General features: G+C 47.2%; 2 protein-coding genes across 4 annotated transcripts in view; both read left to right on the plus strand.

The window, feature by feature from the left end:
- ABLIM3 (actin binding LIM protein family member 3) overlaps positions 1-6,010 on the plus strand; it is a 120,650-nt gene extending 114,640 nt beyond the window's left edge. The window contains exon 24 of the mRNA XM_002744352.5: positions 3,863-6,010. Within this exon, the coding sequence (XP_002744398.2) occupies positions 3,863-3,976 (114 nt within the window). The 3' untranslated portion in view covers positions 3,977-6,010. The remainder of the gene's footprint in view (positions 1-3,862) is intronic.
- A 10,838-nt stretch (positions 6,011-16,848) lies between these two features.
- The window catches only part of AFAP1L1 (actin filament associated protein 1 like 1), a 69,979-nt gene continuing 68,525 nt past the window's right edge, over positions 16,849-18,302 (plus strand). For all 3 annotated transcript variants that reach the window (XM_078362588.1, XM_035288220.3, XM_035288203.3), the window contains exon 1: positions 16,849-16,938. Coding sequence is in view for 1 of the 3 variants with exons in the window: in XM_035288203.3 (XP_035144094.3) it covers positions 16,923-16,938 (16 nt within the window). In the remaining 2 variants the exon portion in view is untranslated. The remainder of the gene's footprint in view (positions 16,939-18,302) is intronic.

Here is an 18,302-nt window from a genome sequence, read left to right on the forward strand (position 1 = left end):
TCCCACAGGGTCTGGGCTGGGAGAAGTGTCAGGAAACGTTTGTGGGGTTGAGTGCAGGCTTCTGAAAGAGGAGGCTCAGCACTCCTCGGGAAGAGCATATGAGCTGCCCTTGACTTGATGGCATGGAATTGGCCCAGGTTAGAGGGTTGGGGCAGAAAGAAGGGAATGCACATGAGCCAGGAAGCTTTGCGAGTCCTTCCAGCACTAGCACGCTGGGTTAGCACCCGAGAAGCAGGTGATTCTACTCACATTTTAACAAAGGCTTCCTCCTTTCACTGTCTTCAAATGAGAGTGACCACCAGTGCTGAAGGGGACAGCTCCCAGGGCAGCTCAGTGAAGCCAGTTTTCAGGGATGGAAACATTCCTCAGAATCACCCGACATCAGAATCACCCACATAGCTTTGTAAAAATAACATACAGAGGCCCCACCCCAGATCAATTCAATCACAATTTGGGGAAAGAGAAAGAGCTCGGGCATCAGAACTTTTTAAAAGTGCCCAGCAATGTCTAAAATGTAGCCTGAGGTACATGGGCTAAAGACACTGCCACAGCCTCCTGCACTAGTTCCAGGAGGGGATTGAAGAAGGGAAACTGTGACCCTGTCCTCAAGGAGCTCAGAGAATAGATATTCATTCATCCAACAAATATTTATTGAAGCATCCTCACCTTACAGAGGAGAAAACAGAGGTTCATCAAGGCTGTCATGTGGCTAAAGCTGATCACTTAGTGATGACAGAATCAGTTTGAACCGAAGGAGCTTAACTTGAGCCTTGCTTATCTACACAGTGCTGCCTCCCCTCTCTTACCCCATTACAAGCATTAGTTTTATGTACAATCCTGAGACTGTGGACCCCTGAGGGCAGGGAGCAAATCTAGCTCTCCTCCTATGCCCCCAGAAGCATTCAGGTATGTTTTGTTCATTGATACATTGCAAGAAATATATCAATGAACAAAACAGGAGACCCCTGCCCTCTTGGAACTTACATTCTTGTGTGAGGAGACACAAGATGTGTCTCCTTTATTTGTGTCAATATTGTTTACACAAAGAAAAAACGAAATGGCACCATGTGTTAGAAGGTAATAAGTGCTGAGGAAAAAAGTAAAAGGAGAGAAGAGAAGGGGATTTGCAGTTTTAAACAGCATCATCGGAGTTGGTCTCATTGATGCATGACATTTAAGCGAAGACTCGAAGTAGTTGAGGGAGTTGGGCATGCTTTTATAAGAAGAAAGAACTTTCTGGGCAGAAGGAACAGCCAGTGTTGAGACCCTGATGCAGGAGTGAGCTTGTTGTGTTTGACCATAGCAGAAGGTGAGTGTGTCTAGGGTCACATGCGCACAAAAAAGATGGGAAGGAGAAGATGAAGTCAAAGGAAACTGGGAGCAGATCACACGATGTAAGAGGTGCATGAAAAGATCCCCGTGACCATGAGAGTGACCAGACTTAGTGCTTTTCCGTGTGCCCCTGAGTGCTGAGAACAGGACCTGTATCTGCTCATTCACCTTCATGGTATTCATGATGCAGACACTAGAATGCTTCCATTTTCCAGAAAAGGAAACTGAAGTTCAAGAGGAGTCAGGTAACTTGTCCATGGTCACATGGCCATATCTCCCTGGCTCTAAAAAATTTACTCTTAACCTTCCTGCTTTAACTCCTTTCTGTGGCAAATGTCAGATGGACAGTAGTAGCATTAGGGGCCTTGAGAACCGGAGGGAGAAAGGAGGCCCCAGCTCATCCCTAGAGTAGATAAGCCCTGGTCACCTTCCAATGTGTCCTATTGTGAATGCATTACTTGAGGTTGAGTCTACTATTCCTTTATATCAAGCCGCATAACAAAAATTTTTTAACATGGTAGAGAAACCCCACTAGAAAATCAATACTGACTATCACCCTCCAACAACAATAACAAATTGTTCCAAAGTGCAGTTTCCCTCAGTCTTTACCATGGAAGGAGCAGAGATGAGATCTGTCCTAGCCAAGATGTCTTTCATCACTCACTTGAGTAGCACAAACATGACAAGTCAATAGTACAGAGAAAGAGGCGGGGTCTTAGGGGTCTAACAAGCAAATGTGATGTGTGGGCATTGCCTCGGTTCTAGGTCAGACATACCAATTGCGAAAAGACATTTTCAAGACAGGAACTTTGTAATGGACAGGTATCGGGGAATTCTGAGGAATTCTTGTTAAAGTTTCTTGGGTTAGTTCATGCGTTGTGTAACCACAATGTGAGAAAACATCCAGTGTGTTTTGAGATACATTCTGAAGTGCATAGGAATAAACTGACCCAATGTCTAGGCTTTGCTTTAAAATATATCAGCAAATAAAATAGATAAATGAAGCAAATATGGAAAACCTCACGATTACTGGATCTGGATAATGGATATGGGCTTTGTCCTATTTTCTCTCTTTTGTGTAGTTTTGACATTTTTCATAATAGAAAGACTTACTCATGAATTTTTTTAACAGGGTAAGAGTGGCAGTGAGAATGTAATGCATTTTGTCTGGACATTGGTCCCAGCTCTACTACTTCAGAAATTATTGACAAAAACTATCAATATTACCTTTGCTTGAAATTCTGAAGGTATGGTGAAAATGTTAGTTCACATGGCCAGGCGCAGTGGCTCATGCCTGTAATCCCAGCACTTTAAAAGGCTGACGAGGGCAAATTGCCTGAGCTCAGGAGTTCAAGACCAGCCTGGGCAACATGGTGAAACCCCATCTTTACTAAAATACAAAAAAATTAGCCCATCATGGTGGTGTGGGCCTGTAGTCCCAGCTACTTGGGAGGCTGAGGCAGGAGAATCGAGTGAACCCAGGAGGAGGAGGTTGCAGTGAGCTGAGGTTGTGCCGCTACACTCCAGCCTAGGCAACAAAGCAAAACTCTGTCTCAAAAAAAAAAGTTCACAGTGACAACAAGCCAGAGAACTGGCTAATTATTGTGTGGTCACATACATAATTTTCACTGAATCTCCTTCAGTACCCAATTAGCTCATGTAATTGCTACCAACAATCCAGCTCAAGTGAATCCATTAAGTTTGCAGGCAGTATATATGCATATATTTCTGCATATATTTCTCTTTTTAAACCTAATTTTACATTTCATTTTGAAAAATATTATGCCCTCCAGGAAAGTTGCAAGAATAGTAAAATGAACATCCATCTACACTTCACTGAATACACCAATTGTTAACATTTTGCCACATTTTAACTGCTGTATATTTCTAACTAAAAGCTCTTGACAATGTATCACACATTTAAAGCTGCTTAGAAGGGAGGAAGGAAAGGAGGCCAGAAAGAGGGGAAAATCTACTATAGAATGCAGACAAGGGCTTGATTATAAAGCATATTCGTTTTCATATCACAAAAAGATCAAAGGATATTTTAGTGCTTCAAAAATTATAAGCAGTAATTTTTTTCATTGACTGGCCTGATGAACAGCTTTCCAGATCATTTGTTAAAACATAAGTAAGAGGAAATATCCCCTAAAATCTTGGACATGCCTCCTTTTTCTTTCAAAGGGGAGTGGGATAGTGTGAAGCCACACACACTTCCAGATACAAATGCATGAAGCAGGCATGCATCAAGGGGAGGGGTCAAGAAGGGGCACCAAGGGGTGTGTAGTGGAAGCAGAAGTCCCACTTGAGTCATGCGCAGGGGAGTCCTCCCTGGGGAAGCATTCATTCCCATATTCACCCATCGAACAAGTATTCATCACACATGCCTCTGGCTCAGACACCATGCAAGGCACAAGGTGGGAAGGAACATGCAGCGCCCACTGCTGCCTCCGCCCGCCTGTGCATCTTCCATCCTCATGCTGCTCTCTCTCTCTCTGTCCCCCAACCTCTCCCGCCCCACCTCCTTCAGCGCCATCTGTCCCAGGAAGAGTTCTACCAAGTCTTTGGCATGACCATCTCCGAGTTTGACCGGCTGGCCCTGTGGAAGAGGAATGAACTGAAGAAGCAAGCCCGGCTGTTCTAGGCAGAGGCTCTATAAATATATATGCATTTATATAAAGATATATGTAAAATCTCTCTACTGAAGCTCGGTATAATCCTCTCTTGTGTAATGGGACACACTGCCTGCCATGAGACTTGCTTTTCTGTGCTGTCAGGCAAGCCCACATCATCGAGATATTTTTATGCTCTTTACTTTCTCTTTTCTAAGTGCTGTGGGATCTGGGAAGGGATTTGAGGGGACTCTGTCCTTTTATTGGGGATCCTTTTTATACTGAAACATCTGTCCTAACGTGAGTGCCCCAAGGTCCAACTCTCTTTCCTAAAGAAGGTGCCTGAAGAAGTCTCTCTTGTCTTTGCTTTGTGGCCCCTTTCTTGAACTTCTAGGGCTCATGCTGACCACGTGGTTTCCACACCTTATTGGCCGCAGAGGGGCCCTCCCACGGGAAGATCTGCAGCAATCTCCCCAACTCAATGAGCGCCTTTAAGCACCCACGAAGAACTTTCTCAACACCCCAGTTAGGAGCTCAGTGCTCTCTGGGGGCAATGCAGTTAAAAGTGTGAGCCTCAAATCTGGTCATTATACCGGTCAACAGAAGTGGACAGGGCCTAGGCCTCTCCTCAGCTCCTCAACCCTCCTCCTTCTGCCCTGGATTGTAGCCTCTCCCTTGTCCAAATCTAGGATTCATAGTAGGAAAAGAAAAAGGCCCTTCCCTTCCCTCTACCACTTCCAGCTGGCCCCTTTGCCTGACCTGGACTTGGAGAACCAGAGGAAAGAAGAGGGAGTGGAAGTGGGAGATAGAGCAGGGACCCTATTAGAATCAGAGCTGCAGGCTTTCTTGGGATCCTCCTCTCTCCCTCACTGCTCCCAGCACCTCCTGACCCTTCCCACTTTCAAGGAGAGGCCCATGATGGCAGCCTGTATTCTTTAGCCTTATTACAATCTATGTGCCTGACAACTCAACACCGCAGGGCTAACGTTCCCACCAGAGCTCCAACCGATCAACCAGACAACTCTCACTACCCTTCAGAGAGAAAATAGGCCATGTCCCAAAGAAAGGTTCTTGATCTATGCCTCTGGTCTGTGGGCTAGCAGGACAACCATACCATACCTCCACCAGTCCTCAGCTTGTGCTGAAAAGTTAGCCATGTTTCACGGGGAAACTTTTGGAAGAGTGGCTGCTTACGAGATTTCAAAATGAAGTGTTGGCCAACAGCACTCATGGCCATCCTGGATTTCCCCGGTGGCTTCCTTTTCTGCCTGCTCACCTCCCTGAACAGGGGAGAAGGCTTAACCTCTCTTCTCCTCTCCAAACCTTTCACCTTTGAGTGGGCAATGTTTGGTGGGAGCTGTTCCTTCTTGGAGATGCCTTGAGTTGGACCATCTTGAGGTCATGGAGGAAGGATGAAGAATTGAAAATGACAATAATGACTCTCAAGAGGCTGGTGATGTGACATGGCAAATGTAGAACTGACTTAAACTGAACAAACCCTCACTGAGCACCTCTGATGTTGAGCACCTGCTGAATACTGAGCACTGAATGGGGGAGGGGGAGGGGAGCACCGGGGTAAGTCTACCTGGGACTGGGTCTCAGGGGCATGCCTACTACCAGTGGGTATCGTAAGGCTGTACCCAAACATAACGGACGTAAGGCAGAAAGTGAGCAGAGAAGGAATGAGAAAGTGTACGTAATGTTACAGAAAAGTCATATGCAGTTACAGCAGACCAAGAAAGCCTTCTGGAAGAGATTGCATCTGAGGAAAATTCAGCGGAAGGATCTTTGTAGATTGGGAGGAGATTCTAAGTGGAAGGGGTGATAGGGTGAGGGCCAGAGGGAAGTTGGCTGTGCTCTCATTTAGGATGTCAGCCCTCCCTGCAACTTCTCTTTTTGGCCAATGTCTTTTCACTCTCCTGACCCTTTAGAAACGTCCCCAGCAAGATGCAAACACTGAAGCTGCCTCATTGTCAGTGGTTAAGAACTTGGCGAGACTGAAGGGATTTTGTTATTGTTGTTGGATATTTTTGTTTCCCATAAAAGCACATCATTTCAACCCCAAACCTGTGTCCTTCTGTTGTTTCTTGTGTGGGAGTGGAAATGACTGACATGGGAAAAGGCTGAACCCTGCACATTTTTCAAAATAAAAGCACTGAAACAGCAGCCACTCCTTTGACCTCAGTTTCTCCTGGAAAAAAAAAAAAGTTTGGTAAAAGTGAACATCACTCAGATTGTTTTCTGTAGAATGCAGGATCCCTCAAGATGGTAGAGGATGTTTCAACAACAAAGATGTTCTGTGATCAGAATTAATAATAATAATAATAATAATAGCTCCTTATTGCTAAGCACCAGCAATGTTCCAAGTTCTATGTGAGCACTTCACACCCATTATCTCATTTAAGCTTCTGTTTCAACCCAAGAAGTAGCCATTATTAATATCTCCATCTCCTAAATGAGTAAACAGCTTTGAAGAAAACCATAATTACCCCTGGTAGAGCCAGGAGTTACTTCCAGCCTGTCTGACTCAGAGAGACCGTCTTATCACTCTTATTAAGCAAGATCCCTCCAGCTGCAGGTAAAGAGACCGTCTTTTTACAAGTGGCTTCAACGGTGAGATCACATGTTGTCTTGCACAACCAGAAGTCCAAGGTGCAGAGTTAGTACATTCAGCAGCTCAGGAATGGAGTCCAGAGCCCAGGTTGTTTGCATCTCTGTACCTCACCATCCTTAGCATGTTAGCCCTTGTCCTCAGCCAGCATGTCCCCTATGTTTACAAGAGGCTGCTGTGCTCCAGGCATCACATCCCCATATAATCACATCAAAAAACAAGAAAGTCTATTACATGTCTATTGCAGTCAGAAAAACTTTTTCAAAGTCCTCAGTAGACTTCTGCTCAGATCCCACCTGACCAGAACTAGGAATATGTCCATGCTTCTGCTGTAATGAGGCTGGGCAATTGGGCGTTTGGCATTTTCAGCCTCAACAAGGGGAGGCAGGCCCTCTACCAACAAAGAAGAGAGCAGGGCAGAAAATGAGTGGCCTCTGGGTGAGGGAATTACAGCACCTCTGCCACAGCCACTATGCCGTGAAAGAGCACATCATGTCCCTTCTCTTGTAAACTCATGATGCACATTGCCAAAAGTCCTGAGAAGTTCCACCACGGTACCTTTGTTTAATCCAATATTTTATAAATGATTTTGACATGATCTCTGTTTAAGACATACTAGACTTACTGTATTCATCTGTTTCAAAGATGCACACTTTGTTCACATTTCGACATCTCTGAAGATGAGATGTGGCTTAGAATTAAAAGTAGCTCCTTTTCTGAGCTCTCATTCTGTGATTCTTCAATAAAAACCAATGCTAACTTTCATCCCCAACACAGCCCTCCAGACAGGTGGCGGAAATGTGCAAAAAGATACTCCAGAATGCATCTTTGCTCCATGCCTACACATGCAGCCAACAAATATTCATAAGCAAGTGTCTCCTACCAGGCAGGAGCACGGAGGATACAACAGTGTGGAATGCAGGTATGGGCTTTCCTCATGGACTCTGGTCTAAAGGAGAAACGAATTATAAATAAGGCAACAGAAAAAGAGATGGCACAAGAAGATAACTGCTACAGAGACAACAAATAGATACTGTGAGAAAGGAACTCACTTTGTATGCTAATCGAAGGATGAAAACCAAGTACCTGGGGAAGAGTGGGGTTGGCAGCATTCTTGGCACAGAGAACAGTGGATGCAAAGGCCCTGGGGTAAGCAAGAGTTTGGCTTATTGAAGGACCCAGAAATACCAATGAGGATGCTGTGAAGCGAATGCAGGGGAGAGTGAGATTAGAAGAGGTGGGAGGGAAGGCAGGGGCCAGCCATGCAAAGAGTCTGGAAGGACACCGCTCATGCATCCAGGCTTTGAGGAGGGTGCTTGGCTTGCACTGTGGTTGTCAACACGCTGGGTGTAGGAAGAATGGTTCCAGGCCTTGCCACTCAAAGTGTCCTTCCTAACCAGGAACATCAGCATCACCCAGGAGCTTGTGCAAAATGCAGAACCTCAGGCCCCACCTGACCTGCCCAATCAGCATCTGTATTTTCATAAGATCCCCAGGTGATTCACGCACATGGTGAAGTGAAAAGCACTGCTCTCACCCACCTTCCTTTCATGGACAGACAGAACATTTTGAGTCAGACTGAAATTCTAGAAGGGGGCCTTTCCCCACATATGCAACCCCTTGGACACTGGAGATCAGCCTTGCATCAGTAAAGCAGCTCATGACTTGGGAGGCCACAGAAACCACAGAAGGTTAGAGCTTAAAGCCAATAATACAATAGTTGTAATTCGCAGCCGTGATACAGGCTGGCTGAGCATTCGAGCAGATCAGAACAAGAAGCCAGCTGTCCTGTGCCTGCAGCCCTCACCCTCAACAGACACCCAGTTCATGGACATGGGCACCAGCTGTGGAAGGTATCAGCAGCTGTAGCTGGCCACAGAGCCAAACGTGGAGTAAAAGACTGTTATTCAGCACTGTTAGCAAAATTCAAGGGGGCAAAAGCGCGACTAAAATTAATAGCAATTAATCTCACAGAATTATGCCAGTTCCATGTGGAATTCAGTTTTAAATGTATTGTTCCGCATCGGACTTTGAGTTGCTAAAAATCTTGACTGCACAGTGATAAACACCTGCCTACATACTCAGCTATGGGCGATGCCAAGCCACTCAGAAGCCCTGTAACAAGACTCCAAATGAATACAGTGCTGGGCTATGCAGAAGAGGGTCAGACTCTCCCCACCACCCACGAGCCTTTCACCTCTGTACTTGCCCTCATCCAATATGATTGGTCCAGAGACACAGACAAGAGAAACCAAAGGCAAGAAGTCACCAGCTATAGTCAGCCTCAAGGAAAATTAGACCTAAATGTGCAGATACACAAGGCTTAAAATTGCATGACATCTATGTCCATAGCCAGAAGCATTTCCTTCTCAGAGGAACCGTCCGGATCATCCCAGATTTGAGTCATTCAAGCATCACCTTCATTATTTTGTCAAATTATTTATTTTCTTAATACTATTTACTCGATATTTTTCTTTCAAATGACATGTATCTGATGTTTCTGTTTTAATGCCAGTGAAAAGTGCAGATTTGTAGGACTGTTCATGTGGGTCTTTTTGTTTGGGTTAGCTTGTTTGGTTTTTGTTTTGTTTTTTTTTAAGAGACAGGGTCTTGCTGTGTTGCCCAGGCTGGAGTGCAGTGGTGTGATCATAGTTCACTGAAACCACAAACTCCTGGGCTCAAGCGATTTTTCCACCTCAGCCTCCTGAGTAGATGAGACTACAGGCATGTGCCATCATGTTCAGCTAATTTTTATTTTTAATTTTTTGTAGAGATGGGGGAGGGTCTCATTACGCTGCCCAAACTGGTCTCGAACTCCTCACCTCAAATAACCTTCTACCTCATCCTCCCAAAGTGCTGGGATTACAGATGTGAACCACCACACCTGGCCTGGTTATATGTTTTTAATACAAATTCACATAAATTCATAACTCTCCAAATATGTTGATCTAAGTAACATCTAAACACAGCTCACATTTTCACCAATTGTCTGAATTCCACACTTCGGGAAATGCGGGTCTACCTGATGGAAAAGGGAAGAGAGAAGGTGATTCGTATTTTCTCAACGTCCTCACGATACCTGATCTTTGGGGAGCCCAAGAGAAACAATCTGAAAATGCTGCAGAGAGAGAAGAAAACCCAAGATTCCTTGACGACAAACAGGGCTTGCTGAACCACAGCTCGGCTGATAGCCAAGACTCTCGAATACCAGTGGTATCCTCCTGGGGCATCATATAGACAGGGTGTCCCTGGACCTCACTGAGGTTTTCAGTAGATACAGCCTCTCATTTTCCCCACTGCTGAGAATTGTAAAGCCTTTGCCTCCGGGTATGCTGCCATGAGCTCCAGCAGGGACAGTACAGCGTCATGGGTAAGGGTTAGACGCAGCCTCCTTCAGGGCACTCTCAGCCCTGCCATTTGCTAGTTGAACTGTGTCCTCACCCTCCCATTTCATATCTTGATTCCCTAAACCCCCAGTACCTCTGAATGTAACTCTACTTAGACATAGGTTTTTTAAAGAGGTGATTAGATTAAGATGGGGCTGTCAGGGTAGGGCCTGATCCAATCTGGCTGGTGTCTTCCTAAGAAGATTTGGACATATGGTGACAGCCAGGGAGCCCATGCATGGAGGGACAGTCACGTAAGAAGACAGCAAAGGGGCAGCCATCCACCAGCCAAGGAGATGGGCCACAGAGGAAACCAGCTCTGCTGACAGAAATTCTGTTGTGGTGGCCCTAGCAAACGAATGAAGTGAGACATGCAAAACAGAAGTCGTGACATTCATTTGATAGAATGGGAAGGAATGATGGTGTGCTGCAGGTGCCCTCCTGGTTGCAGGGGAAGCATGCATTTGACTGCTCACCTTGGGCTTAGATCCTGTGGTTTACCTAGGCTATGAGTGCCCCCTCTGGGCCACTGCTAGAACTACAAGGAGATAGGCTGCCTTTCTCACCTGGAATCTCCAGGTGTAGGGAATTCAGGCCCGCAGCTGTGTGGTCTTCTCTGCCACGGATTGGGACAGACCACCTGGGGATGAAGACTAAACAGAGGAGGGCAGAGCCAGGAGCTGGAGAGAAAAGAGCGACTTCTCGGTTTGCCTTCCTAGATCCAAGCTTGCCTTCAAGACAGCTTCACACTTTCAACTACCCAGCTTCCCTTTCAACTTTTTGGTTAAAGCTGGTTGAAGTTGTGATTCTATCACTTGCCGCCAAAGAAGTCATGACAGATACACTGGCTCCCGGAATGAATGAACATCGGCAGTGAAATCCCGAACGTGTTCCCTTGCTGTCTGTGTGAGGAAGAATGACCACAATTTAAACAGAGCAGGCATCTGCCCGGATCAGAGCATGCAGTGTGACATGAATCACTAGGGAACACGTAGGAAGGGTAAAAACTTGCCACAACCTGTCACTGGAAAGTGCTCGCAGGGCCCAGACCTAGAGACTTCCGGTTTTCCAAAACCTCCTTATGGATACAGAATTCCTTGTCATACAAAAGAAGCGAGACTGCCTCCCTAATGCACAGGGTCTTGCCCACCTGGATCAGGACAAATTGTCCATCTGGCCCTAGCAATCTGTCCTTCTAACAAAATAACAGCACTATGCAATGTTTTTAAATGTGCATACAAAACGCCACTCCTTAGCAGACTCCATGGGTAGCAGCATTTGGAGGCCTGGTAGTCCTCCCATCTGGTAGCATCACGCACTCTGTAGGGAAGGAGGAACCTTGCATTTCCAGGGGTTGGAATTATATAAAACTCCCTGCAGGGGCAGCCTGGGTATATGGCCACAATTTCAGTATCCCTTAATATTTTTCCATGAACATCTGACAAGTTCTTCAGAGGAAACCCACACCAATTACATAATAACCAACACTTCTGACAATGGCTCAGACACTGTGCTAAGCACCTTACAGATCTCATTCAATCCTCTGGGGACTAATTTCATCCTCATTTTACAGATCAGGAAATTGGGCCCTTGATAAGTAACTCATCCAGTGTTTCACAGCTGTATGTGGCAGAGCCTGAACTTGAACTTAGAGATGCCCATGCACTTGGCTATATCATACAAAATATCCTCCCTCAATAGAGTGCCAGCTGACATTTGAAGAAAACATACCATGTGCTGGCAGGGCACCAGCCACTCCACACTCTGCATACACAGTTACACTGAAGCATGGCAACTGCTGTCTGGGGAAGGTGTTTGCAGCCCCAATTTTTAATTGAGGAATCTGAGGTTCAGAGAGGTTGAAGATCGTGCCTTGGTTGTGCAGAGGCAGGACTGGGTAACACTCAGATCTACTTTGTCCTAAAGTCATGCTCTTCACCACTGCGTCCCACAAACTGAACAGAGTGGCTCAGGGGGCCTCATATCGGCATCACTGCTTCTGGTTCTGGATCTAAGGCGTTATGTGATTTCAAGGAGGATATCTCCACCTCTCTCAGCCTCAGTTTTCCTAACTGACAAATGAGGGAACCAGATGGGCTAATGTGTCAGGCTCTTTGGGGCTCTAAAGCTTTTCTAGCTCCAGATTATAAAACCCACTTTGGACCTCAGCAGGCTGGTACCAGCCTGCAGCCATGGTTGAAGTTGGGGGCGTGCAGCCCAGATCTTCAGAAGAGAGTTAGTCCACACTGCAGTGTTACGAGTTGCACACCCTCCTCAGGCCTCAGTGTAGAGGCCCCCAGCTGGAAAGACCCTCTAGAAGTCTTCATGGGTCCACACTTTCCCTCAAGTTTCGACATGGGGTTCTGGTGGGGGTTATAGATGAGATTAAGTCCACGGGGTGTTTTTTGCAATGTTTTAAAACAATTGGAATTTGTTACCAACACTTTTAAATCAAAAGAGATTTTTTACTAAAATCTAGATTTCTGGGTTCTGCTGGAAAAATATGAAGATCTGGCCACTCCAGAGCTGAGCTGACTGGTGACTGGTCCCTCAGATGGGGCAAGAGGGCTCCACTTTGCCATGGCCCCTCCACCTCCATGGCCTGCTTCCTGCACACCCTTCCCTGCCCAGCCCTGTAGGTGCTTCAGGGCATGAGCCTCGCTTAAGGAGCCTAAGGTCTCACTTAAGATGAAGAATCCAAAGGAAGGGAGTAAGCTTCATGAAGCATTTCTGCATAAAAACAAAAGCTCCCTTTCCTTTAGACACAACCACTGGGCTTGGCTTTAACAACTGTGGAAGCTGAGCCTTGCTGCCCCCGCGCAGGTAGGAGCCCCATGCCCTGAAGCAGAAACATGAAGATGCATGGGAAGAAGGAGTTTTCACCCATCCATGAAACTCTTTCTCTTTCTCCCAGAAACAGCCACTGAGATCTCTATCTGCTTTCCCGGGCCCAGGGTGGACCAGCAGACGTGTGTCATTTCCCTGGATAGGGCTATAATGGCGACATTGTGCTGAGTGGAACAAGAGAGGTTTTCATCTGGCAGCCAACATCAGGCAGACACCCGATCAGAGGGCTCTGGGGCTCGCCCCACACAAAGGAGCATGGGAGAGGGGCCCTGAGCCAAGGAGAAGCTGCACATCCACAGCAGCACACAGGGTCTGGGCAGCACAATGGTGTGTCTCCAGAATGCCTGGTCACAAGCTCATTTTCCCCTGCAAATAAATAAGCAAATATGACAATCCCAGAGGACAAACAGGATCCCCAGGACACATGCATTAATTGTAGCCAATACTGGCAGGCCTCACACATCCTTGCGTATGTTTTCACTGACTCATTCCACAAATACTTATTACCACTTACTAGGTGTCAGGCATTGTGTGCTGGGTTCTAGGGATCTGGCAATGAGTAAGATACAGCACCTGCTCTCACAGCATTTGCGGTCTTGTGGGGGACAGGGAAGCATAGGGAAAGAAGCACATAAGAAATTATATTCTATTGACCCAATGGCAGACCTGAGATTCACACAGCAACAAAGCTGACTCAGAAACCCAGCTCTGAAAGCCCATCTGTTGTTTTTCTTACTCTTCCTGAGGTCTCCTGAGATCACACTGCAGGCTCAGTGAAGAAGGCACCCCAAACACCGTAACAGGAAATCTGGACTCTCTGCTGAGGGCCAAGGGGAGCCATCGAATATTTTTAAGGGAGAAGTTGCATGGTCTGATTGGGATGGTGGAATGGTCCCTCTGGTGGCCATGGTGGAAGGAGTCCCTGGAGGTAAGGTGACAGGTTAGAGGCTAGAGTATGTTTCTCTCCCTGAAACAAACAGTCCTGAGCCTCCAAATTTTTCTTTCCCAGGGTTTCCCAGTTCCACCTGATAAGCTAAGAATGAGACTGGGGAGTATCATTTGTTTTCACAAGACCGGGAGCAGGAGGGAGCTGAAAGCTTGCTTCCTGGTATTGTTCACTAGGGCCAAATCTGATATCTTCTTAGAGAGCTGGAGCTCCCCACATAGAATCCTTCAGACAAGCACCAGTCAAACCTGGAAAACTTGAAAGTGAGCAAAGCAGGTAGTGAAAGGGAAGATATGAGGCAGCTCCTAAAAATCCTTGCCAGAGAGTTGCGCTCAAAATGAAATGAAAAGGGGGTACTAACAACCCTCATTCCCATCCTTGCCCTGATGCTTGCCCCTCAATGACGCACAATCCGGCCAAGCTGAACTGCTTCACAGACACGTCCTCCGCCTTTCAGCGCATTGTCTTTGTTCTCACCATTCTTTGCCCATAATGTTATCCCCTCATTACACGTTCTCAGTTGCCCCCCTTCCAAATGTCTGTCATCCATTACTGCCTCCGTGATTAGTAAAAAAAAAAGTCTTGCTTTGTCTGATGGACTCTAAGAACACTTTATTTCTCCTCTGGTACTTTTCATATAATAATTTGTATTATATTGTTTTGTACATATTTATCTCCTCTACTAAATTATAGATTCCCTGAGAGTGGGAATCATTCCTACTTAGCATTTCTTCTTCCAACAGCAACTTGCACAGAGTGCAATCGATATTGCCTAAGCAAGTTTATGGACACTGTGGATTGTTAGTTTTTATTAGAACTACAGGCCTCACTAAAGGAAGCATACAGGCAAAAAAAATAGTTATTCCTTGTCCAAATCCACAAATAACTTTCTCATCCATCTCTGTTACTCTGACAGCAACCAAGCTGTAGACAATTTAGTCAACATTGCCATCTAGTGGACATTATGAGTACTTATTTAAACCAGAACCATTATACCTTCCCAGCAACAATTTTTTGTCGATTCTCAGAACTGTGCACAGACCGTGGTCTCCCATTTCTATAATTTTCCCAGACCACAGCTCAGTTAATTCCACTCCATAAATTATTCCATGGACATGCATAAATTTTCCTTAGCCTTTTTTACTCTTTTGTTCCGATTCTCTGAGTATGTCTCCGAAGTCCTTGAAAGTTCTCTTTAAAAATCTCTACAGGGCGGGCGTGGTGGCTCATGCCTGTAATTCTAGCACTTTGGCAAGCGGAGGCGGGAGGAGCACTTGAGCTCAGACGTTCAAGACCAGCCTGGGCAACATAGTGAAACCTCTTCTCTATCTTAAATATTGTTTAAACATTATAAAAATTAAAATCTCTACAAAAGTCTCTGTTTTGGCAACAGTAACATCTCATACTGTTTTCCTAAACTATTTCAAAGAAATATTATGTTTTTAGAAGAATTAGTGAGCTAGTCCGATAACTTTTAAAACTTAATCCACTTGTAAACTGTTGGCTGGCTGCTGTAGAATTTAAACTGACCTTTTCAAATTGGAAAAGGGGACAGCAACAAAGAAGAACTCAGAAAATAATAATGGCTCATATTTTATAGCTGTTTGTGGTTTATAAAGAGGATCTGTATCATCATTTCATTTGTCCTATCATGAGGCTCCCCATAGCACAGATGAGCAAGAAAACCTCACTGATGAAAAGTTATTATACTATGTAGTATTTAGATTGGTGCAAGAGTAATAGCGTTTTTTGCCATTACTTTCAATGGCAAAAACCACTATTACTTTTGCACCAAACTAATAGAACAAGAGCCCATGCACAGGTTTTCATATGTTCACAACACCACGTTTAGTCGGAGTGCTGTCACACATACACACTAAATAAATTACTGATGCAATTTTTTAAAGACAATGTTAATTTCAATTTCCCCACAAAAGCAATAGAGAAAATATTTCCAGTCCGGGAAAATACAAGATGCTCCTTCCCAGGTCTTTTCTTGCCTCCATACCTTGTGGTTGGTGTTCACCATTCCAGAATGTTCTAAGAAGGGAACAGCGGACTGCTCAAAGCTGAAAACCATGGCCTGGCCCTTGGTGGGAGGAGTGGTGTCTAGGAGGACAATTGGTCCTGGACTTGACAAAGGGTCTTAAAGTCAGACGTTCGATATTACATATAAATGAGTGAGACCTATTTTCACAGGGATATCCTAATAAGGTGAAGAAGTTGACGTTCTTCATACAGCTTTAAACTTAAATTCCATTACTGTTCCACACGAGTCATAGCGATATTTTCCACAATCTTGGGAAGACTGCACTTACATTGCACTGTATTTTGTATGCTGAAAGCGTTCGTTTCCACATTTTTTAATCACTCTGTTTTACATGTTTTCGTGTTTTATTTTTCTACTCTTTTTCTGAATTCTCCCAGTTCCTCGTATGTTTTCACGTTTTAGTTGAAAGTGTCCCAAACCCTTGTCCACCTTTCAGCAAGCCTCTCTCGCTTTCCTAGGTGCTTTTCTTTCTGAAGATCTTTGTTATTCTTTCACTCTCCTTTCGCAACACCACCGCCACTGCACCTACATCGCCACGGGCCCACTCCCTGGCTTAGAAGGCGCTCAGAAAAGACCCGCGGCGAAAGAAGACAAACCCAAAGCCAGGAAACCGGAGGCGGCCGGCTGCAGGGAAGGGGGTTTTGAATACATCGGATGAAAACGCGCTGCACCGGCCTCCGCATTCCGGGATGGGGCGGGCTGCGGGGCACGGTGGTGAGCCCGCGTCGCTAGAGGAGCGCGGGCAAAGCCGCACACCACCTGGGTCCGGGCTGTGGCGGGCCGCGCGGGCGCGGGAACCAACGCGTGCGGACGGGGAAGCGGGTCCTCCGGCCCCAGCGGGAGCGCCGCGGAGGGCGGGAGGGCCAGAGGGCGGCAGGGCGCGGCGCGGGCGTGTGCGGGACCGCGGGGAAGCGGCCGGCGGCCCAGGGGGTGAGGCGTGCTCGGGTCTATTCCGGGAGCCGCGCGGAGGGGCGGGCGCGGGCGGGGCGGGGGCGGCCGGCGAGCATCCTGTCGGGGGGAGGGGACCGCGGAGAGCGCCAGCCGCAGGGCGGGCCCGAGAGCGCAGCGCGCCCGTCGCCACCAGCGGCGCCGGAGCCCTGCGCCCTGCTGCCCGCGCCCCGGGGACCCGGCCGACGCCATGGACCGAGGCCGGGGTAAGAGGGGCCACGGCCCCCGCATTTGCTGCGCCGGGCGGGAAAGCGAGACCCGGCGATCCGAGCGGGAGAGGAAGAGAAGGGAGAGAGGCGGAAGGTGGGGCGGGGGCTGAGGAACGGTCGGAGGGGACTGGGAGACGCGGCGCTGGAGCACAGGTGCCTCCAGCTGCCGGGACGACCCAGTGCATGTCAATGCCCGTGTCCTGGGGCCGAGTCGCCTCCCGTGTGTGAAATCGGAGTTTTCCTAGGCTGAGGATTTGTAACTTCATAAAAGATCCCCCTCTCGATTCTGGAGAACCGCGAGCTCCTCCCGCCGCCTTCCATTCTAAAGGGGAAGACAAGGTTTACAGGTTCAACACCCGCCGTGGGAAGCCCCTGGGGAGAAGCCCTAGGGCACCCAAGTTTGCAGCTACCCGGGGCACTGGGAGAAGGAAGAGCGCCGTGAGCAGGCGCGCGTGTGCATGTGTGCGCGAGCGAGCGAGGGAGGAGGCGGGGGGTGGCTCTGTCCCGGACCAGCTGTGTCCTCGGCCCAGGCCCTTCTCCCTGACCGGCGACAAAGTTGGACTAGATAGTCTCCCAGGCACCTTGCGGACTTTTTTCCAATGTGTTTAGTAGACGTTTCACCGAGGTGGAGGGACTTCTGAAATTGAGATTGACGTGAGCCAAGAGGGCGGCATTCATTGGGGGCCAGCGTATATCTCTTTTTGTTTGTTTGCTTTGTTTTGTTTTGAGACAGTTTCACTCTTGTAGCCCGGGCTGGAGTGCAGTGGCGTGATCTCGGCTCACTGCAACCTCTGCCTCCCGGGTTCAAGCGATTCTCATGCCTCAGCCTCCCAAGTAGCTGGGACTACAGGCGTGCACCACCACACCTGGCTGATTTTGTATTTTTAGAAGACAAGGTGTTTGACCATGTTAGTCTAGAACTCCTGACTTCAGGTGATCCGCCGACTTTGGCCTCCCAAATTGCTGGGATTAGGGGTATGAGCCACCGCTTCCACAGAGCAGATTTTAAGTAAAGTGGCCAAATGGGAGTGTGTGTGTCTGTAAAGAAGTGACCTACTTGGACATGGAAACAGTGTCAAAGGCTGGGAATCGGAACCTCAGGGTCTCAGTCTGCACCTCCGGGATCCAAAGAGATCACAGGTGTGAAGGCACTAGATAAACCGGTGAGTGCTGTGCCAACAGGGGAAGTGTTGTTATTGATCATGGAAAATTCCCTCCTCTCCCCATGATAATCTCACGCTTCTCCCCCATCTGCCTGTTTGCTGTGCTGAGCCCTTCAAGGGAGGAAAAAAGGAGGGAAACAGCGGCATGGGAACAATTAGTAAGTACTGGGGCAGGAATGAGCCCAGAGCAGGTGTGGG

The sequence above is a fragment of the Callithrix jacchus genome, chromosome 2 (genome assembly GCF_049354715.1).
Source record: "Callithrix jacchus isolate 240 chromosome 2, calJac240_pri, whole genome shotgun sequence".
Lineage (NCBI taxonomy): Eukaryota > Metazoa > Chordata > Mammalia > Primates > Cebidae > Callithrix > Callithrix jacchus.